This window comes from Rhipicephalus sanguineus, chromosome 8, assembly GCF_013339695.2.
Source record: "Rhipicephalus sanguineus isolate Rsan-2018 chromosome 8, BIME_Rsan_1.4, whole genome shotgun sequence".
NCBI classification, from domain to species: domain Eukaryota; kingdom Metazoa; phylum Arthropoda; class Arachnida; order Ixodida; family Ixodidae; genus Rhipicephalus; species Rhipicephalus sanguineus.
In genome coordinates, this window is record NC_051183.1 from 32,331,768 (window position 1) to 32,354,991 (window position 23,224).

Here is a 23,224-nt window from a genome sequence, read left to right on the forward strand (position 1 = left end):
ATAACAGAGAGCTGAGCTAGTTGGTACGTATTCATTCTAAAAAGAGACAGGGCGTGCAAACACGGGCACAAGAAAGAGATCAGGACACCACAAACGCCGACTAACAACTGAAGAGACGCACAACGGCTGAAAAGAAAGAAGGCACGAAAACTTATCTGCGCATGCCCATGCAACGTTTGGGTGTCCGCGCATGGTTATCTGCGCATGCCCATGCAACGATCAGGCGTTTGTGGTGTCCTGATCTGCGCATGCCCATGCAACGATCAGGCGTTTGTGGTGTCCTGATCTCTTTCTTGTGTCCGTGTTTGCACGCTCTGTCTCTTTTTAGAATGAACACACACATACACACACACACACACACACACACACACACACACACACACACACACACACACACACACACACACCGAATTTGTTCATTGATAAACCCTGTGTGCGTGTGTATCTTGTGTTTGTGTGACGTCACTCGCTGGTTAGATCTTATGCGTGTGACTTGCGGTTAGATAAGGTCACTTGTGCGGCTGTGTGTGCGTGCACGCACACATGTGCGTTTTATTGCACATCCTTGAAAAGAGAAACCGGCATGTGGATGCCACATTTCTCCCGCTTCTTAGAGTAGTTGATGTCAGGCTGCAAGCATTCTGCGCCGCGAGGCGTGCTTCTGGAGAAGCGCCAGCGGCAGTCGTGATAGCGAGTGTGCAGCCGGGGCATATATTTGTGACAGAGGTGCCGAGAACGCGAAACTGCACAGCTATACGCGGCGCCCTTCGCCAGGCGTTGCTGCCTTTGTCTGATCTTATATCGTGCGTGTGTATGCACGGATAACGCGTGCGTACTTCAAATCATTTCATTTTAGAGCGCAGCTCTTAGGCGCCCGTTCCTGTTTGAACGAACGAAGACGAAAGAGAGCGAACGCGGAGTCTGTCGATATCACGAGCTACTGGCCTCGAACCTCGCTTTCTTCCTCCGTCACGCGCGCTGACCCCTCGGTCGAAGCTCGTGCGCATGCAGGGTTGGCACGTGCACTGCGGCTGTCTTGTAGCATAGCGCGGAAACAAACGAGGACAAAGAAGTACAGGACGAACACAAGTAGCTGGCTTCGCTCGTCGTAACGGGGCTGTGGGCATTTCGTTTGGTTCGCGACGCCTGCAGTGCACAGAGTGGTATGTTTAGCACTCCAGCGCTAGCAGTTTCTGCGGCAATATGTAACCAATGTTACATACAACTGCGGATTGCCAAAACTTCAAACGCAGTTGGCGTTGCCCCTGTACGTGTTTGAACAAAATTCTGCGAATTAATGCGAATTCTGAGCTGCCACCAGACCTGCTAACGATGCCTCCTGTATTTAAACATGACAGCCATGATGCATCTCGGGCTCGCACACCCAAAAGCAGCGGCGACTCCGCAGGTTACCTGCCCAATAAACTCTGCGAGGCTTCCCTTTACCTGTCGCTAACTCAATCTTCCCACTTCTACACTTCATGGGAACGCAGTCGTTAAGCGGCGTCAGTCGCACGGCGCGTGCGCATAGCCTGACGCTTGGCTATCCACAGATTCGACTGCGCGCGCTACCCTTCAGTCCGGCATTCTCACTACTCCTGATTAAAAGTATTCCGATCAATTGACATTCATTGCTTATTATACGTGGTGCGATATGCTAATCAGCCTAATTGCCTCGCATCGTCAGGAGAAAAGAAAAGTGAGTTGACTTTCCATAATGCTTTTGTGCGGCGCGGCAGCTGTGAAGTAAAAATGCCCTTGCAGGCGCGCGCTCTTGCCTAGGCTGCAGCAATCAGCTGAAGTCAACTGACGCACAGCTGGCTTCGCATATGAGCGATGCCTGCTGTGCGGTATCAACAAAAAAGCCCTAGGATAAAAGAAAACTCGGAGCTAAACGTGTCGGTCGCTCACGAAACACTGTTGCTGCGTGAGTCATACTTGATTCGGACGCACAAGTTTATATGTACAGATATACGGCGTCAAACTTAAACGGGAATTTCAGCGGCGTCTTCTTTCTTCGGGGTCCAGAGGTCCGAAGCATTATATAGGACTAACGGCTTTCGCAGCGACCATATGGAGCGGCGACCTTTGATGTGCCTAACCAAAACTTCAGCTGTAAGCTGCATGGATTGACGAAGCATGTATAATTTGTTGCATGCGAAATATTTCCTGTAGCGGTGAGCCTTCTTACTGCTATATTCATTGATTGATAACCCGACGCAGTTGCTCTGTGGTGGCGCTCTACCACTGTTCGAAAGCTGTGTGTAGTCGAATCCACATCGCGGCGGCGTCTTTCGTGGTGCCAGTGCTGCCTTGTATGCGTAGAAGTCCATCAGTCAACCACTTGATTTGATTGATTGATTGATTGATTGATTTGATTTGATTTGATTGATTGACAGAGAGAAACATCTTTATTAACGTAAGGATGTTTGGTTGCTTGTCGTTGTGGGTGGGATCACCTCTTCCAGGGCCCCACTTGCTACTGATTTATTTGCATAGGGTAAGTCGCTCCTTCGCGCTTAACATTTACCGATTGGTTAGTTTGTTTATAATATCTGAGGGGTCCCGACGGTCGGCACATTACATGGGGGTGCGCGCTGAACATCGGAAACAGGATATCTGCAGGAAAGAATGATGGAAAACGATGTAAAAGTCGTTAGTTCATGAGAATGGCGCAGTCGGCAGGTTCAAGACCAACATGAGGTATCCCCAGAAGATTTAGACATATATGTGGACCTTCTCAACTCATGACCGGTAGCTTACCACTGTCACTAAATTTGAAAGTCCACATTCTATTATGCCAGTTCTAAGATATATGGGACAGAAACCTGGAGAATAACGAAGGAACTCCACAAGAAGCCAAGGACCATCCAGCGCTCGATGGGACGAAAAATGACAGGCGTAACTTTGAGATATGAAGATAGCAGAGCGCATCATATAACAAAAAACAGAAATTCTAGTTGATATTAAGAGGAAAAAATAGGCCTGGGCAGGTCACGTCAGTAGGACAGATAACCGATGGTGCAGTTAGTGTAGGAATGGATGCCAAGAGATGGGAAGCGATGGAGCGTTAGGGGGAGTGACGAAATTAAATATGGGGGCATAAAATGGAATCGCCTCACGCAGGACTGGGTGAGTTGGAGATCGTTAAAGAGGCATTTGTCCTGCACGAGGCATAAGGTACGCTGATTATGATTAAGGTATAGCTGCTCACGTTCTCTGAATATGTCCTCTCCGATTAAAAAAAAAAAAAACGTAGCTCTAACAAGGAGCCGCACCTAAAACTCTACATTCTTGGGCAGCGCACAGCAAGACAACACACTAGAAGGAACACTGGACAAGCGCTGGACTTGGACAAGCATTGTTCCCTCTCATCAGGGGCGTAGCCAAGGGGGGGGTTGGGGGGGGTTCAAACCCCCCCCGAAATTTTTCAGTTTTGCTTGCGTATATAGGCACGCACACATACAAACGCACGCACGAACATACATAAAGTATGGTTGAACCCCCCCCCCCCCGAAAAAAATTTCTGGCTACGCCCCTGCCTCTCATGTGTTGTCTTGTTATGCGCTACCCAAGAACAGATATGTTCCAACTCGCCCGCTATTTGGTTTTACACTCACAGAAAAGATCGAGTAAAAAGGGCGTCTTTTTGTCCCGCAACAACAATCGTCATTTATTTTGCCTTCCTTTCCTTGCGTTATCGCCGCGCGGCCGGCACTTTCTGGTCACGAACGGCATGTGCGCTATCAGCGTGACATAGCATTCTTGGTAGGAAAGCTAGTGGCCAGCGCCGAGTTTTCAAGAAAGGAAACGCAAGCAAGCCAGATGAAGGTTATTGTTGTGTGACAAAAAGACTCCCTTTTTACTCGATCTTTTCTGTGAGTGTACTATATAACTCTCCCGCACTAACGTCTCGAACCGCAGAGAGTGCATTGCTGATGACTCCTTCGGTCCCAGTGTACATTTCCAAGTGGTTCCTGCGTGAGCGTCCGCAGGATTTTGTCTTGGCGGGTGCAAGCCTGTGTTGCATCGCGGCTGGGAAAGGGGAGAGCGCTGGTGTAGCTTGGGTGGGGGCAAGTGCTGGTGGGGCTTGAGGGGGGCAAGTGCCCCTCTTGCACCCCCCTGCCCACGCCCATGCACCGTTCCCGTACGTGCGCGACGCCGCAGACGCTTCCGACATCAAAGTGCATTGACACGCGACATTGCGCAATTAGGCGCACAGCTGCAGTCGCGCGTGTGTTCACCCTATTATCGCATATATAGCAGCAAGCAACCACGCGGCGCCCCTATTAGCGCCGCCTCTGTTACGCGCCGCTATGCTGCAGCCCGCTATAATTTCCGCTTAGTCGGGCGGTGCCGTAGCGGTTACGTCACGGCGGCGGGGATGTGAATCATGTCAATTTTGCTTTCCTGGTGCATGTTCAACTGCGTACGTTAGAGGAAACGATCATACGGGTTAGGTTATCGTATAATATTCGTTATCAACACTTTGCCTGACCAAAATGTCGGCCTTTAGTGGTACCGACGATAGCTAAACTTGAACTGAGATGGGCTGAAGAAAAAGTTCGAAATCATTGATTCCTCATTATCAAGTGATGATCCTGCAAGGGGCGCGTGTACCCACTTGACACAAGGTTTGTCATGAAAGCAAGGAATCGGACAGTCTATGCAATGCCCTTGAGTGTAAAAGAGCATTTCCTTCAGAGAACACTTGCAGTCTGGCCCCATCCTTTATTTTTGCACAGGCAGTGACTTGAGTCATGTTACACAACACCGCCCTGAGAGACCGTTCGTAAGGCATTGCTCAGTCAATTCCTCCTTCTTGTACTCTTTCTAGTCCCCCTTCCCTTTCACCTAGTGTAGGGTAGCAAATCGGCCGCTCTTTTGCTTGGCCTTCCTACTTTACACTTCCTTGTTACCTTACCTCTCCTAGACGCGCTCCACCTCTTCTTCGCCTTAGATGAGTTCGAGGGCGACAAACACCTCCCCCCCCCCCCCAACCTCTACATGATGCCTCTGCTTCTCACATACTTCGATTTTTCTATTACTTATATTCCTGAAACCAAGGGCAAACTGGCTTTCTCTTTAAAAGTGGTAGGTGGCGACGCCTCTTGGAAAATGCCAGTTTCCTACTTATCGTCATTCCTCTGATTAACGTTTGAGGATCTTGTACGTCGCAGTGTGTTCTGTGACAGCAATGTGGCGCCTGGAATCGTCTGAAGCAAAAATCCAGTTGTCATCCACGCCTCTGGGAATATAATTCGGTCATTCAACCATGCAGCTACAATCTACAGTGTACTGTACATTATTCAAACATCTAAGGCAAGTGGGTAGGGTTGGCAAAAAGGCACTTGATTGCCTGACCAAGTGCCGTAACCCCTCTCAGTCGTTTAAGGGCCCATTCTGACAATGCATTGTCAGGATCGGCCGTTTTCACTTCTCTTCAACGCTTACGTGACCCGTACAAAGTTATCGCATTAGACATGGGTTCGAATATCGGTGTTATACGATTGAACGTGCAGTGTTTTTTTTTTTTTTTTCATATGCTTCGGACGCTCCAAGTTGCACGATTCCTAGGGCGGATACAGCAAAGCGTGTCCTTACACGACGCGGGCGCTAGAACGAGGAAGAAAACGCGCCAAAAGACGCGCAGGCCGTGGAATAGGTCAGCACGACGTAGCAGCTGCATAGCGAAAAAAAAAAAAAAAGCATGTACGCGCAACCGCGTAATTCGAATCACGCCTGAGAGGGGTCAGCGTTGCAACGGGCGCGAGAGTGCCCGTTTACACTACTACCGTGTTTACTCGATTATATGCAAGTTCTCGATTGTATACGGCGTTACACGAATACTGACTGCTTAAATAATCAGCCTTTTTTCCCTTTTCCTGCTCTGCCCTCTGCCGTTTTGCTGGGGTTTTGGTAGCGACCGAAGCAACGGGTATCGCCAGAACGAAAGCATCCATAATCAAGAGGCGTTTCGCGACTTTTCCGCCAGGGGAAAGGGCGCATGCGTCGTGGCATCGGGAAAGAGGCGGATTGTCAACTATGAGTACCCTTTGTCATGTGCCATCCTCTGTGTGTACGGTGCGTTCGTTCCCTCCGTTTCTATTTCCCATCTCTTTTAGTCTGAGTGCAGGGTAACAAGCCGGAAATTAGTTGCGCTGACCCTTCCGCCTCTCCCCTGCTTGCTTTCTCTCTCCCCCACTGATAGTTGGCTTCTTAAACGACTTCGTAATGATGTCTATCATTCGACTTCAACGTAGATTAATTGTGCGTTCAAGTACAATATCCGTTTTTAATTGACTGCATGATCGTCTGTTTCACCTTCCTGTCTTGTCATCGCTCTGCATCTGGCAGCTTGCTTTACGGGACGTCTTGAAGATGTCTATTACTAGACTTGAATTGTAGACTGATACGCATTAGTGACAGACAGCAGGGTCGTCTTAGTGGACCTTCCTGCCTTTCCTCGACCCCCTTCTCTCTCTCTCGCCGTCTGACAGTCGGCCTGTAAACGACTTCTTGGCGTTGGCTATTATTCGTCTTGAGACAGACGATTAATATACGTCTTTTATCGACGAATGTTGCGTGGTTTCGGTGCTCAAGCCTAACCCTCCAAACTGACTTCTCGAGTCACGTAGGTCAGGCCACCTGTCTAGAGTTTCCTTCGTCACCATCATCCGCCTAACCACGCCCACTGCTGGGCAAAGGCCTATCCTGTGTTTCACGAATTAACCCGGTCACGCGCTTGCTAAAGTTGGTGTCCCCACAAACTTCTAATAATCTCATCTGCCCACCTAAATATCGGCCTTCCCCTCGCGCACTTGCCTTCTCCTTATTATACTCTTTATTCCTTATTATACACCTAATGTTCTGATAGACATACGACATAGTGTATTCATGATGGGGTTATGAAAAAAAAATGGCCGCGTATCTGCGTGCTCCGCTGCAAATGCCGTATAAAGACGATAGAGGAGGCGCTGCGTGAGATATGGACGCCATCTGGCAATACGTAGGGAAACGTGAGCTTGTGCAGAGGGTTTCCTTCCTCCGTGGCAGAGGGCGTTCGTCGGCGCGCATAGCATAGCATTTTCAGCGCAGCTTAAGAAACTAGGGTCTTTAGAATCACGTATCTATATATTTTCTATTAAAGGAACACACGACCTAATACTTACCTATTGATGTTGCGCCTCAGATATGCGTAGTACTTACTTTGTGATCGACAACGTTCACAAGTATGAACAGCCGTACCAGTTCAAGATGGGTGGGCGGTAAGCAAGCGGTTCAACTTTGGCCGTGTGGCTGAATCGGGTGACAGACAAACAAAAAGACAGACCAAAATGTCTGCGTTTAAGTTCCCCAAGAAAGTCTATCCCCTTTAAAAGGTGGTGTAAGCCGGGCCTAGACACGAATACATACGGTGTACTCCTCAAAGAGCGTGGGCTTCTCCCGCGCAGACGGTTCTCGCGTTCTGCGCATTGTGACCCTTGTGTTTAGCTCATTCCTTTTCCCTTTCGCGCTGTTTGTGTTGTTTCTTCCGATTCGCGCATTATGAATGAACCCTTCACCTCCGGAGGCGTGACAGGGAAACAGGTGCGTCCGTGGTCCGCTGCTATAGTCTCTTGTTTCTCGCGTTCTTTCGTTTTCTGCTGCGTGTTTACTGTCGTGTGGGTCGAGAATGACTCCACAACATAAACACAAGAGAAAGGCTCACACTTACGTTAAGTTATTTGATATAACGGTGCAATTGCTTCTCAGTCGAAACACAGCTAGTGCATATCGCAATCTTTTCATCAGACATTTTGTCGCTTCAGCCAGACCTTTTGCTTCGGGCTCTTTTTCCTGCCTCATTCATCGTCATTTGTCATTCGTCCTCACCTTTGCAATACTTTTCTTATACCAGTTCGAACGGCTAGTGTAGCACTCTTACACTTACGATGTGATGTTATCATCATCATCATGTGACATTTGAGCAATATCCTGCTTAATGTATATCTTCATATTGTGTGTTATTATACTATTATTGTGGCGCGTTATTGCGTCTTGTGAATAATAATGTTATTGTACTAACGAATTTTCTGCATTTAAATAATGCTTGTTTGTAGAACTGTACTCTCTCCTTACCCGATGCCTTCTTATGACCTGTAAGGTACATGTAAATAATAAAATAAATTCGTGTTTCTCTTGCAGAGAATGGTGTTATCCTTCGTCGAAGTTTTTAGTCGTGATCAATTAATAAGCCCTCCGCCTTAATTAAGCACGATCGATACGGTCGTCTAGCCGTCTTGACTCGAAAACTTTCCCTGAGAACGAGGCCGCCTGTTCAGTTCCCAGCCGCGGCAGCCGTGTATCGATTGGCAATCTTGCGCTTAATAACATTTCCTGCAGTGCAGTAGAACCTCGTTGATGCGTTTTCCAAAACGAAACAAATGCTGGAGAGGACGTACTATCCGGGAAAACGTGCTATCCGAGTTGAGCAAAACATCGCGCAGTTTTGTTTGATAACAATATAGCGAATCCTATATTGCTATATAGAAATGCAAGTAACTTATTAGACATTTTAACCATTGCTAAAAAATATGTCGAAACATGCCAGCGTAGATCTAATAAGATCATGTGGCAGCGGCGTCACTTAGTTTCATCTCTAGGTGGCTTGCATGGACGTTACTGATACCGCCATGTTGGAGTACCAAGGTGGCGGAACGCGAAGTTTGGGATACGTTAGTGCTATCGGCATATGGCATACTGGTTCTTTCGTTATACATGCGCTGAGGTCCAAAACGTTCTGCAGTGGCATCGATATCACACTGAAGCAGGTCAGCTGCCACGTGACTGTACTATCTTGAAGTCAATCAAAACCGACGTGTTAAAGTACAGGTACGTTAAGAACCTCTGTCCATGGCGTCCCGTGCAATCGTTCAATTTAATGTACGCAGGATTGCTGCACTTGTGAAGTTAAAAAAAAAAAGACCATATAAAATCTAAGTATTCCAAAGGACGGCTCCGGCCGTCTATTACCCAAAGGCGATGTTCGGCTTCGCTTGAATGTCGCGGTCGTGCTTCTGCCGAATTCGACGCCTCCCGAGCGGCAACAACCGCAGATTTCTTCGGGGAAAAGTGGACAGAGTTACTCGTAAAACAAACCAGCAGCAAAGCCTTCAGCGGTGGCGCCGAACGAAAGAGAAATCCTAAGCCTTTCCCTGGCCCCTATGTCATTCGCCTGATTCATCAGTGGGTCGCTCACCGCCGGCAAATCGTCCTTAATATGCTCCGTCCACTCCTTCCCCGTTTCCGTGAAACGCATGCAAGCGCTCCTCGTGGGGTGATGACGGAGAGCGTTCGGCGTTTTTGTCTTTCCCACACACCCACCGGGCTGATTGCTTGCCTCCTTTTCCTTTCTTTCTGGCATGCCGCGGCTCGCACGCGATAGACAATGGATGGAAGAGACGGCTTGCGAGTGGCGCGCCGCCTGGCATCCGCTGCCGCTACTAGCGGCGAGTGCGACGCCTCGTCGCCTAATGGCGCTGCACGTCAAAAGAGATGTTTTGTTCTCGCGAGAGACAAATGCACTAGCGTTTCTCTTTTAAACGATGGTAGTGTGACCTTTGATGCTACTCCTTTTCATAAAGCTGCCTGCAGTTTCTACTGAGAGCGAACTAAACGTAGCGCATGTTTGTTATAGCAGTGCGAGATAAACCTTGTTAGGAAACGAAAAGCGTCGACAAGCTGTTGTTCAAAATCTGTCTAGGCGTCGAAATGGCCAATTTGAGCAAGAACTGATTAGATACCTTTCATTCACGTCATAGTTGTCAAGGTTTTGGAAACTAGCGTGTCGACAAACTGCATAAACGAGAAACCTGACAGCACGACGGACACGTCTTGAAACATGTGGTAGTAAGAAGTAAAACTGACGTCACAGTGTCCGTCATGTTTGGATACTAGCGCACTGAGAAGCTGAATCTGTGGCGCCACGTTAAAACTGTAAATAGTTATAGCTGCGCCGGTGAATTGTGCTCATCATTCTGGTGACGTCATGTTAAATTTTTGATTTAGGGGAGCTCTCGAAATTTCTCGAGTGTGGAGAGAGGCCAGACGTAGTCGGGTTTTGCGGGTTGAGGTCCGGCTAGCTTGATTGCCACTATGAACTATAACCTTAAAAAATGAATGAAGATTTTTGTTCTTAGCATTTTGTCAGGTACAAAGCTTAGACATCACGTTCTCGACAAAGGTCCTGCCAGTACAAAGACCGAGGTTGTGATCAACTAAAAGATCATAGGCAGTGAAGCCGGGTTGTCTAACTTTACAGTGGGCTAATAGTAGAAGGCAAAAACATAAAAAAAAACAGAGGGGTATCACGATTATTGTATCATCACAAGGCACGAACAAGACAGATAGGATCACTGGCAGGCTAAAGGTTTATATTATGCAGTACTGAAGTTTGATTTGCCAGGGTCTGCCTCTCCCTTCCCTATAAGAAAAATTAGTTTTTCATAATACCCCGAAGTAGGAATAAAGATACACTTGCAAAAGGGCTTTAAGAGAAACCTGGACTGAAGTTATACGGAGTTGTTTGACCCTGACTCTCTACTTCAATATCTACTTCAATGATATAAATAGAGCTCATGAGACTCGGAGGCTTGACCCCTGTTATCTTCCGAGACTCCTCTCGCGGTAACACTGGCGCCAACGGGATCTGAGAAGTGTAATTTACTAATCCATCTTGAACATATTACACTTTAGGATCACTTTGGGTTGCCCTTGAATGAATGGCTCCAGCGTTTAGACTCCACGGTGTCGCTGTCGTCTTACATGGAACGTAATCGCTACAGTCGAGTTGTTGCGCCCCAACTTTTCCGGAGGGGCGTCTCTACCTCATGTGGCGTCGAAGAACGCGGAGTTGAGTGATGATCCGGGGACAGAAGCAGCAGCCTGGGGTGTGGCGTACGAGTGTTGATTACCTCATTCCGGGGATGCGTGCGCGTCATCATCACTTCTAAATTGTGCGAGTGACCTTTCTCGTTTGACGCCTGTACTTGCTGGCGCCATGTGTCTGGAGTGAACTTAGGGAAGTGTAAAACTCCTGTGCTTGCTTGCTTGCTTGCTTGCTTGCTTGCTTGCTTGCTTGCTTGCTTGCTTGCTTGCTTGCGTGCGTGCGTGTGTGTGTGTGTGTGTGTGTGTGTGTGTGTGTGTGTGTGTGTGTGTGTGTGTGTGTGTGTGTGTGTGTGTGTGTGTGTGTGTGTGTGTGTGTGTGTGTGTGTGTGTGTGTGTGTGTGTGTGTGTGTGTGTGTGTGTGTGTGTGTGTGTGTGTGTGTGTGTGTGTGTGTGTGACGACTATGGTGTCAGGCGTCCGCGACTTTAAAATTTTCTCCTTGCCGACACTTTTGAGAGTATTATCTTCAGACTCTGCACAGTACGAACTTTTGGGCTAGTAAACTTTTCCATTTCGAAAGCGCTTATTTGTGCCGCGCACTTCACTTTTCATTGTTCAGACTGTCGAGTGGCCCATCAAAGCCGCAATGGAAGTCGCCGTTAGCACTTACACTGTGACCAACTACGATAGTCGAATACGGGCCTAATACGCGGTAAATTTTGTCGCGCTCGAATCCGGATAGAAATATGCATTCCACTAAAGCGGGGTCCTGCGGTGGTCATATATCTTGGCGTTCATCGTGACGCAAGACTCACGGATAGCGAAACCGGAAACCCTCGTAGTTGTCGCCGCAGCCTTGGCGAGTCAAGCCGTCGCATGTATATCTGCAGCCACGGAAGCGGTGCTTCATTCTCATCCCACCGTTGCCCGACAGAAATCGAGATCTGGGCCTTTTGGTGGGCGGGGTAGACGCTCTCGCAAGTGGTGACTCATGCATATCCTGTCTCTTCGAGGGGGGCGGCGGGGGGTGGTTTAGGGGGCTGATGGGTGCAGTGTGGGGGATGGGTGTCGAGGGGGTGTGAGGGGTGGCGTTTGTATGCGATTCTGTGGCTTTTGAAACTGTGCACCCCAGGTGGGTGTCGACAGTGTGCGTTATCTCTCCTTGACGTAAACATGTGACCACAAAAGTTTATGCGACGAGGCTTTCCCCTCGTGTTTTGTTTTATTTTCTTTATTTACGATTAAAGACCGATATTTATCTTAAATGTAATCTAATAAAAATGAAACATACATCTGAACATTAGTTGTTTTTGTTTTTTTCTGAAATACAGTCTTTGTTAACCCCACCGAGGTGTCTTAGCAAATAGCAGCACATCGTTAATGTTATCCGATCTTACAACAATGTAAGAAAATAAGACGTGTGTTACACCTTAGCATCTATTGCTCCGTGTACGAAGCGTTTTGTGCACCACGAGTTCACCTAAGGCAAAATCGCCACATAGTCGCACCCACGACACCGTGCTTAGATTGTTCCCTTCTTGTCACTTCCTTTTGTCAGCAGTTGCTCTCTTCTGTAGCCGTTTGCGCGTGCGCGACAAAACTTGTATAGAGTTTGGAACTTCAAGACATAACTGCGAGCCAAGCCAGCCTTCTCTCCTATTCTAACTCGCTAGTCTTTCTTCTGTCCGCGTCGCATCAGGAACGAAATCCGACCACAGAAAACGATGTCGGCTCCCGCTTTCTCATCTGTGCTATCTTTTCATTTATTTTTTTCGTGCGCAAACGCCATGATCTTATTCCCGCATGTGCGCTGTTTCTTCATTACAGCGCGATGCATATGTCGCGCCGCATGTGCGAGGAGCGCCGCGTAGCGACTGATTCATGTGTGCGAAGTTCCGTGCACGGATGTGTGTAACCCATAGGTTGGAACGAGTGGGACGCTGCTTTTAGTACATCTATTCATCCCGAGTGAACACGTCTAAAATAGAGCGAGCATAAGGCAGGCGCGTGCTTCAGACGTTAAGCGACGAGTAATTAGTAATACCGACGCTTCCGAGAAGTATGCATGACGTTCTAAGCGGATACTTGACGCTCCGCGTACATCCAAAGAGAGCAAGGAAAGAGACGTGTAAACATATTGCAATTGTGTAGAAAGAAATGGAAAAGAAAGGGGATGAATTGAAATCAAAAGGCAAGAAGAAATGTGGATAGAAATGACCTAAATCAACATGCAATCCTTCAAGAGCCGATGTGCAGTCGTTTCGAGAATCGGTAGCAATGACGCACATGACAATCGATAGATAATAGGACACAATTGCCACCAGCCCTTCCTTCCGGAATTTGATGCGCAGCGTCCACACGATTAATTGATATATTGATTGATTGATTAGTAAGTTTGGTTGAAAAGGGGGTCCACCTTAGAATTAGTGCGCATGAGTTAGACTTGTTGCCATAGCTGGTTTGCAGGTTCCACCGTCTTTCACTGCACTGCTATTGCCGTTCTATTCCTTCGTGTCGTATTGCTCGTCTACTTTTTTTTGTGGGTAATATGGAGCCGTGGTTACTATAATCTTGACATGATCAAGTCCCGCCAAACTGTCGAACACTATAACGGCGGCATTCTTAAGCCAATCGGAGATGCCTAAGCAGCAGCCTTTGGGCCCATCAAAAGGTGGCGAATTCGACATGACGCATTGACATGACAGTCTATTCGACATGACAGTCTATCGCAGTAGTTTCCCCCGAGCTAATTAGGTTAACCACAATTAGGTGTTGCTCCAGTACATTGATAGTTACGAATTGCAGCCTCCGGTGCTATAACTGAAGAAGACCCATTCGCCGTTTTTTCAGTGTAACGAGTTGTGTGGGAGCAAAATCAGCGTCTGCGATTGCGGACTTCCGTTCTGTTCTGTGTGCAGCAGAGAGGCTGTGTATCTGCAGTGCAGCCAGCCACAGCATGTTGAAAATGTCACCGCCCCACGCACCGTCTGCTTCATTTCCGTGTGCGCCAGCTGTGCAAAGCAAATCATCATACGGAGAACGAAACTAGACGAAGAAAAAAAAGTACGCAGTGGTGAGTGAGGTCGGAAAGCTAGCTAGGGTTAAAGGTCTGTTCAACCTCCCCGCTATTGGGTCCTGAAGGGGATGACAGACAGTCATGTTTGTTCTTGAGAGCAGCGTAACTCCATTCTCTGTGCGTTGACTTTATGGTAATGAACCCTTCCAAATTGCTGACGGGCCCACCATTACTGCTTTCCTCGTAACTTAACAGTGTAATTTCACGACGCTTTCACACCATAATTTCATTTTTAAGAGCCGCAGACCTATTAATTCATTCAATCAATTTGTTTCGAAATGGGCTGTGACCTTTGTGGCTGGGGAAAAAAAAATCGCAGGCGACGGAATCACAGGCCAGTTCGTTGCGGCGGCGCCGCGGAGTTGCCGCTTCTTGCAAGAGGTGGCAGCACCTACCCGCGAGGTTACTCGGTCAGTTCTCTAAAGCCTCCGAGATGGCCGCACGTGCGTGCCTCGCGCTACTCACCCGGGCTCTTGAACACTGCGCTTCGCAAGCTGCTTTTCATTTTCAAAATTTAGTTATGTATTGACTCGGTCTTAGATGACAGGGCTGCAGGCAAATACTTCTTCATGACAACTGCTTTGTCACCAAGACACCCCTATGCGCGCTTGACGTGGGGGCTAGTGAAATAGGCTTTGTGCGAAGCGCAAGAAGTTACAGCTTTGCCTGCTCGCACTAGAGCAAAATTTTTCTCGACTCCCTATTTATGCGCTATTTTTCGGGCTCTTTCGTCACGTCATTGCTCCTTTTGTTTTAAAACGGATCTGATGCCGTTCTTTCGGAAGCTATGATTACAAACACGGGCATCATCACTGACACGTCAAAATCGCATTGACAGGTCCCAGTAGGATCAGACTTCGCGTAAAGCAAAGTGAAAAAACAAACAAGATCCGCAAAGTCGAAAATCAGCAAAAATAGAAGAACTGGTAAACGTTAAATGAAACAGAGTTAATAAAATGTGAATGGGAAATGAAATCAATCGCTATATAAAGACATTTATCGTCGCAAGGTGGGAAATAAAGAAATTGAGAAGAAAGTCAATTAACTCTGAAATAACTAAGCAAATGAAGAAAAAAAAGGCAGCTGTAACAAAAAGCATGCAAAATTAAGAGAGGAAGTTATTGAAGGAAAGTGCTGCGAGAAAGACAGATAATTAGGGCAGAGGTCATATACTGCCGCGGTTGGAAGAAGTGCACGCTAGACGAAAGCTCCAACGCAGCAGTTGCTAGTAATTGTTACCCTGACAAAGGTGTCATGCCGAAACGTTGCCTCCAGCCTTAGAGGAGCCACCTTATTTAGCCAGTGTTCATCACTTAATTGCACACTGTTTCTGTTCATGACCTTGGTGTGAATTGTATAAATACAACGATGGAAATTCAACAACAGGAAACTCTTCTCAATTTGCGTAAAATTGGTCCTAACGTTTCGAGCACTCCAAGACGTTATGCAGAAGCCTGTCACCGACCTGAAAATTGTTCTTTGAAGGATGCTATAACTTTACATTGTCGATGTATTGTCGCGTATGAGAAGGGAGCTGATTTTCGAGTTCATCTGCATACTGTGGCAAGTAACGTGGTGCTTTATAGCTGCTTTTTTTCCCCCTTTCAGCCTAGCAAAAGCTGCTAAACTACTTTCAGAGATTGGATTCGAGAGAAAACCCACCAGTGTAACGCTCATGGAAACTATCATATAATGCTACAATCAAGACGCAATATTAATCAGTAGAACATAAATTTCCAAAGAAAACGCTATTAGGAATTTGTTCAGGACATCTAAGTGAGGGGTAAGTGGCCTCTGTACGCATATCACCAGAAGAAGCTAATACTTGCTAACTGTTGTTTAACGTTTGCTGGCTCTAGCAAAGTGTTTGCCGGAGTTGGTTTCATTTTTTCTAGTGTCGCCTGTGCATGGCAGTTGTCCTTAAGGAAAACTGCCATGCACAGGCAGCACTAGACAAAAATGCCTCAAAAAGTATGTTTAAACATACGCTTTTGTGATTTCTTCATTTGCGTGTTGTGAGAATGCTTCAACGGCCACGTGGCTGTCCTCCTGGACAGGCAGTGACGCTCGCTGATTGGGTCTCTTTTTTTCTCTCTCCGCTTTCGCAGTGAGTGACGGCGTGATCGATCAGCGTTCGCCATGGGCCAGAAGATGGGCAAGCAGCGCTCGGCGGACATCACGCCGGCGCCCAAGGACAAGGTGAAGCGACGCAAGAGCAAGCGGGAGGCCAACGGCGACACCCAGGGCACCATCACGCCCACCGGCGACGGGGTGGTTGCCGCAGCCACTGCCGCCCAGAAGGCCACACAGGCGAGTCTTGCACTGACGTCGAATAGCATAGACTGCGAAGCGGGAAAAAAAATCGCGCGTGTTCCACACCTTGAAAACTACGCAAACTGCGGAGCAGACAGAGCTAAGGATTCGCCTGCCTCCGTTTACGCTTGGCTTGTGTTCGCCTGAGTCGAAGCTGCGGGTCCGCCTGTCTTTGTTGGCCCTCGGCTTGCGTCTGAGTCTTCCGAAGCTGAGGGTTACCTCGTTATCTGCGTCTACCTCCCGGCGCTGGCGTTTCGCCGTCGCTTCGCTGGCTCGGACAGACGAATTAGCCCTTCGGCAACGCTGTCGTTCATGGGCAAGCAAGCGCTTGCGTTCCACGCGTGCAGCCTGCTTGGCGTCCATGGCGGGAAAGGAAACCTTCCCTTGTGATGCAGTGGCGCCCTCTTTTGACCTATTTTGGTACCGTGAGCTTGACGTCTGGCGAAGACACGAGGCGACAGTGCGCGTGGGCCCCTAAAGCTCCGCACTTAAAATTGACAACTTCCCGTTTGTAGCACAAATCTACAAGGAAATCTATACGGATATCTTAGAAAGTATATATCTATATATCGAAATGTTTGAGGAACAAATAATTTTCTACGGAGCGGGTGGGCGGGATCCCTATTTTAGGGCTCCACTGGGTTCAGCGACCCACCACTGCCTAGTCGAGGAGCGCTAGTTGCATCTTCCGATACTCGCTGGCGAGCCAAGCCATCCACTGTTCCCTTCCGGGAACATTGCCGGCTAGTACTGGCGCCGTATACGAATACATACATACCAGAACCTTTATCAGAAACTGCAGCTTCCTTTCAATCGGTAGAGCAACCGCCCCGGATAGCCGTTGGTCCATGGTTTGATCCCACACCAAGACAACTTTTTGGTCAACTAGGAAGCTTTACTCTGAAAAATCTGTACAGATTTTGTAGCTTTCTGCTACGAACGGGTAGATGCTATTTTTTCCCTTTGATAACCTCCCCTCCACCTTGCGGGATTCAGTAAAGTGCGAATCACTTCATCACTCTTAATTCAAGTGCGCACAGCATTTCTTCAGCTACGCCCTCCAGTGTGGGCCTACCGGGTATCAAGTGTACTTAGCGTGTTCTGTAAAACAAGATGGACATCAAAAACACCGGTTTAACGTCACCAGGTGCACGCATCGTCTAATGAGGTCTTCTTTTAAAGCTTACTGACAGGTAAACTATCGTATTACCAGCCCTATACGTCTATGCCGGTGTCGCGTTTTGGGGTATTTACTATACTCAAAGAAATTAGCCAAATTGAAATTTCGTTTGCTGTAGTCTTTAAGTGAAGCGTTACCCCGCTCATCTACCAAGGCTGAGTTCAAGGATAGCCGTTGTCCATTCAGCTATGAATCGATCCGGCCATGGGCGCTTCCCCCCTTACATACAACGCTGCCTCTGTCCTTCAGGGGGTCATTAGCAGGAGCTTCGCGCGGTTCGATTCGCATGTAAGAGGACTGCTACTCGTGAGGAGTATATCGCTAAGCGTTGTCAGCAGAGCTAGTTGGTTCTGGTGAATACTGTGAAACACTGTACTGGCGTTGACGTCTGGCGTTGCGTCTCTCTTCCGATCCTGTCCACGTCTTTGTTCGCCAGTACAATGTTGTCTTGAAGAGTACAGACACGGTCAGCACTTAGGCCTGCTCTACTGGAGACGATAAGTAGGCACGGTGTATTCCTTTCAATCGCGGATTAACTACTGAACAGACTGTTGATTCTGGATTCCCCGCGGTCTGCTTCATTGGAATGTGCGTATGTCCGTTTTAACAATCCGCCACCTTATGGAGCGTAACGCACGCGTGCTGACCCGCAGTGGTGGCTCACCACTTCTAATCCTAAGCCCACATGTCCGACTTCCGGCTACAGCGGTCGCATTTTGGTAGAGGCGAAATGCAAAAAAAAAAAAATAAATAAATAAAAAACAACAAGAACACACGTGTACTCGGTGTTACGTGCACGTTAAACCCCAGATGGTCAAAATTATATCCGGGGTCTCCGCTGCCCCACTCCTCGTGATAACATCCTGGATAACATCGTGATAACATCCTGGATAACATCGTGATAACATCCTGGATAACATCGTGATAACATCCTCCGCGCGCCTCGTGATAACATCCTGGTTTGGGCACATAGAGCTTCAGTATTAAACGAAGTTAACGCACCTGCATGTCCAACAATCGATTCTACTCTATTATCCGTATATGGCTGCGTCTTTACACAGTCTGTAGAAATGTGCCATTGTTGCACCTGTTCGTGTGTGCTAAATTACGCGCTTGCATACGCATAACTTTTGTAACAACGCAATATATATATATATATATATATATATATATATATATATATATATATATATATATATATATATATATATATATATATGAGAGCCGGTAGCATAATTCGTACATATGAGAGGCGTGCGCGCTTGCAGGTGATGCTTTTCCAGGTTTAATTTTTAGCCGGAACAGTCATTACGTGTTTGGATATTGATTACAGCCGAACGGTATCCTCATACGTTCTACTGGGTATCATACACCTAGCCCTCCCCCCCCCCCCTCTTCCCACCTTCCTTTCTAATGCAGTCGTGTTTCTGCTATATTGTCTCTAATGCAAGCTAATGCTATGGGCGTGTTCTGTTCCGGAGCACAACGTAATGAACGTACATACGTGACGCGACGACAGATACGACAACACACTGCTTCAGTTCGTACGCAGCGCAGTAATTGCAGCACGCATACGATACACTCATTCACACCAAGCACAATGCCTTCAGGCACGTCTCTATCGCAATAAAAAAAAGAAAAACAAAAGATTGCGTCGAGCCCGTACACCTGCTCTTACGCGAGAGGCCAATGACGGGGCTACAAGTACGTCACAGCTGGAATTCGAAGCATTGCGTCGATTGTTTGTCGAGTGACAGATTTGCAGCGAGGCGTTGACACAAAGACGAGAAGCCACTACTATACTTTTGTCTGCAGTTGCGGCGAGCGCGGTAAACGACACTGTGTCCGTCGACTGCGCAATACGAAGATAACGTGTGTCATGAACAGGAGGCACTTTAGTAGGTGCCAAATTCAACCTCTTCTCTCTGAAATATTCGCACTCTTCGAGTTGTAATACGTGACGACGTGACCGTACTTCTTGTACGTCAGAGAAGAAAAAAGAATAAAAAAAAAAACGTTGAAGGATTCGACAAATAAACGTTACAATGCAGTTGAACGGGAGCTGGTGCAAACAAGGTCTATCTTTACTGAGGCGTGAGCCTTAGATGCCTCATCATCACGTGATGAAGTCACCATGACGTCACATATCTCCCAAATTTGTGACGTCACATGATGACGTCATCACATGACATCGTCGCTTGGTCAAAGGTGGGCCGATCACGGAGGCAGTGCAAAACCAGGCGAGTGGCAGAAAGCTTGCGATGCCTCTGATCTTAGAGACAGTGCAAAACCACTATAAGTGTAGAAATATTTCGAGGGGGGGGGGGGGCAGGATCAGTACATTGACTGAGAAGAAAAACATGACTTTTGTCTTCAAGTCGCCATAGGCGAATGCATAAATGGCCCTGTGAGTTTTCTTTTTTTCTTCTCCAAGTCAGACGAGGGTTTGCTAATTAAACACTGGGTGTCGTATAATTAAGGAACATTCTGGGCTACCGGCAATAGTAAGGCTTAATGAGATATTATAAGTTAACCAGCACAAAAGACGATGATGAAGGAAGGACCAACGTTTATCATACCCGGACCTAGTCTAGTAAGGTTGGGAAGGACACTAACACACGGAACAGAAACTTTTTGTTAACTCTACTGAGATAGCCGTATGGGCTTTGGTTTCACTTTGGTTTCACTTTGCGGCGGCGAGATGTGTCTGAAGTGTTGGCCCTTGTTCGTCGCGAAACTATTTTCAAAACGTCATAATTTAAATACACAAAACGAGACGGGAATTTTTATCATCATCGTTAATTATAGTGCTATTTGTAACGTAGTTGTTCTCTCTCTTTCATTTATTTTACGTTATACTAAGTATCATCATCCGTCAGAAAAAAAAATCGGCAGATCCCACGTACCGTGGGAATCGATGTTATGCGAAGCATGCGCGGGATGGTGACTGTGGCGTAAAAACGTCGTTGCCTTGTTTTGTGACGGCGGGTAGAAAGGAGCTATCAGTGCGGCCTGCACGCTCGAAAGTCTCTCGCTCTCTCTCTAACCCGCTTGCTGGGCAGCGAGCCAAGAACGATCGAAGAGTAGGCTTCTGAACCGCGCATAGACACATTTCACTCTTGCGATATGTTCGCGCCACTGGAACGGTGCGGTGGCCCGAAAAAAGTAATACTAAAAATGAACATGCCCTGCAGATTCCACGCGCTCTAAAGAGCGCGGAACTTACGCAGGTGCTAACTGTGTCGTCGTTACTCATAGGATGTTGAAGGGGCCGCCCAATATTCCAAGTGATCATGTAATGACCTCACTATCGCAGTTCACTGCCTTACGAATAGACTGCCACAATTTTTTTTTTTTAGGATCAGTCAAGTACGAGCAGAGTTGCAAGGATTTGTCGTACCGCTTCAAGCGCTTGCTGTATCCTTACGTCCAAGTGAGCACGCTGAAAGATACACAGGGGGAACGACAAGGAGGCACGAAGTTACGTCCGTACGTCAGTGTGCGTCCTGACTTTAAGCACTTCCTTTTCTTTTTTCTTTCTTTGAACGTGCGGCCCACTTTCAGTGGTATCGCAAGCGCGGTGGTGTAATTCTGTAGAGTAATTCTAGCACCTTATAGCGCGACGCGGACACGTCGCGCCACACCGCGGCGGCCGCGGCAACTGTGCAGCTCACGTTGCTCAAACCAACCAATGGCCGTGTCCATGTGCTTATGACGTAGTTGATTTTGGGTATATGGCAACGTTTGTCGAGAGAAGACCGAGCTATTTCTAGCAGTCTTAGAAGCTTAATTGTAAATTCCATGCCGCGTGCTGCGCTCACATGTTTGCAGGAGCCTCGACTACCGATTGGACGCATTTTTCGACCATGTTCATAAAGCGTTGCCGGGTCCCTTTAATGTAGCTGGCCATTTTGAAGATCTTTCTAGCGCTCTTGCAACTCGCATTCTGTTACGCCCTATGCATGGAGGCTCATTTATAAACGGGTTTTTGTTTTATAGTTAGCCACGAATACCCATGCTTGCTTAGGGCCTTTCTGTTTACGTCAGCGAGGAAGAGGAACCGCTCGCCAGCAGATGTGTGCATTACAGTCACGTGACCGATTCGAGTAGCGGGATGCCGCGTACGCGTACAATGGCCAATTAAACAGTCTCGGGTTGCACAAACAATAAGGCTCCTCCTTCTTCACCCGGCGGTGTACATTGACGCTTGAGCGTTTTGTCTTGACAAGAGTACATGCAGCACAAGGGGATAGACGCCAACTAATGTAAACACGCGCGCACTTTCAAAAGGGTTGTATGTAGTACGTGCGCCCAAGGTTGCGGCAGCGGCAGCAGCAGCGGTTTCCATCCACGTACACCGCTTTGTTTGCCTCGATTCACGTGGCTGGAGTTGGAGCGGGCTTTTCGATCATTCGCTATATACCGGAAGAGCAGCCCCTACGGGAAAGCTGCCGCTGTGACTTCACTTTCCATCCACCATCCGGTGGCAGTCGGGATGTCCCACGATCAACTGCTGGCCATATTATTTTTTCAGGTTCGGTTTGGACCTTGAAATGATCTAATTTCTCAAAAACTGCGCGAAGCCTGCGTTGTGTACTTAACTGCAAAATCTATATTAGCTGTCCACATACCACTGAGTTTGCCAAAACTATCACTGCGCATGCGCGAGCTAGTATACCTCGCACCCAAATAACCTCGACGACAGACTAATAGGACGAACCATACTTTCCATTCAACACTCGCCCCTGATGCCCCAGGTTTCATCCCATTTTATAATTAACACAAATATAAATACATGCGCTAATATAGATTAGCACTAATATGAAGATACTTTGCTGGTTTAATATGTGTATTGAATGTCTCCTTTACATTCCTCAATTCCCGCGCCTCTCAGTTACGTTAAATAGCGCTGCAGGAACACGCGCAAGGGTGCCCCCCACCCCCACCCGGCCCGCGCTGCGTCGAAATCTTTTCTAATCGTTACTAGCAGTGAGACGCAGTTTTGTTTTTCTCCCAGCAACCACGGTGCCCTTGATATCGTTCCGGCCGGCTGTGACTGGTTTGCATATATCGCATACACACGGGACACGCGCTCGCACTTCTTTGACTTCCATTGTTTGCACACGTGTATGCGTTTGGAAGGGCCTTCGCTGCCTTATCGTTTTCACGCGAGCTCGCGCGACCTGATTGATCGTGTGTGCACCGTTAGTTTGTAAGGCCACCGTTAGGGGAGAAATAGGGCGCTCTACATTCGCTCGTTTCGAGTGGCATGCTGAATGGTGAGCCTTTTAGGCAAAAGACTCAAGTTCCTCATGAGAAGATGGTTCGAAAGCCCACGTGACTTTCATAAAATCAGATAAAAGGTAAAAATCAGGGTTTGAACCGGAATAGAACCCTAGTGTTCTACGTGGGAGTTATGTTTTCTACCGCATAGCCACGCCAGTGCTCCGGAAAAAGGCCCCAGTCATCATGTCGGAAAAAGAGTCACGTTCAAGATGTAATATTGCGCGGTAGAAGCGTAGAATCACACCAGACATCACGACATGCGAAGTGCGTATCGAGTGGGTGGTTCAAAGTTGTCAACCGATTACAAAGGGCTGAGCTAGAATTCACCTGGTACCATCATCAGCTACAGCAGCAACAAAGTATGATCTCTTCAATCATGTTACCTCTTAAGCTCCGATGATGATGATGATGATACCACAGCCACGCCGGATGGTGTCGTCTTAAGCGAATCCATAAGTGACGTGGTGAGTTCTCTTAAAACAAATTTTGAGCGCTACATATT

The 23,224-nt window shown here is 47.7% G+C and overlaps 1 protein-coding gene across 1 annotated transcript in view; it reads left to right on the top strand.

Annotated features, from left to right (window-relative positions):
• LOC119401669 (fibrous sheath CABYR-binding protein) overlaps positions 1-23,224 on the top strand; it is a 108,857-nt gene that overhangs the window by 57,582 nt on the left and 28,051 nt on the right. Inside the window, exon 3 of the mRNA XM_037668588.2 lies at positions 16,052-16,253. Within this exon, the coding sequence (XP_037524516.1) occupies positions 16,083-16,253 (171 nt within the window). The 5' untranslated portion in view covers positions 16,052-16,082. The remainder of the gene's footprint in view (positions 1-16,051; positions 16,254-23,224) is intronic.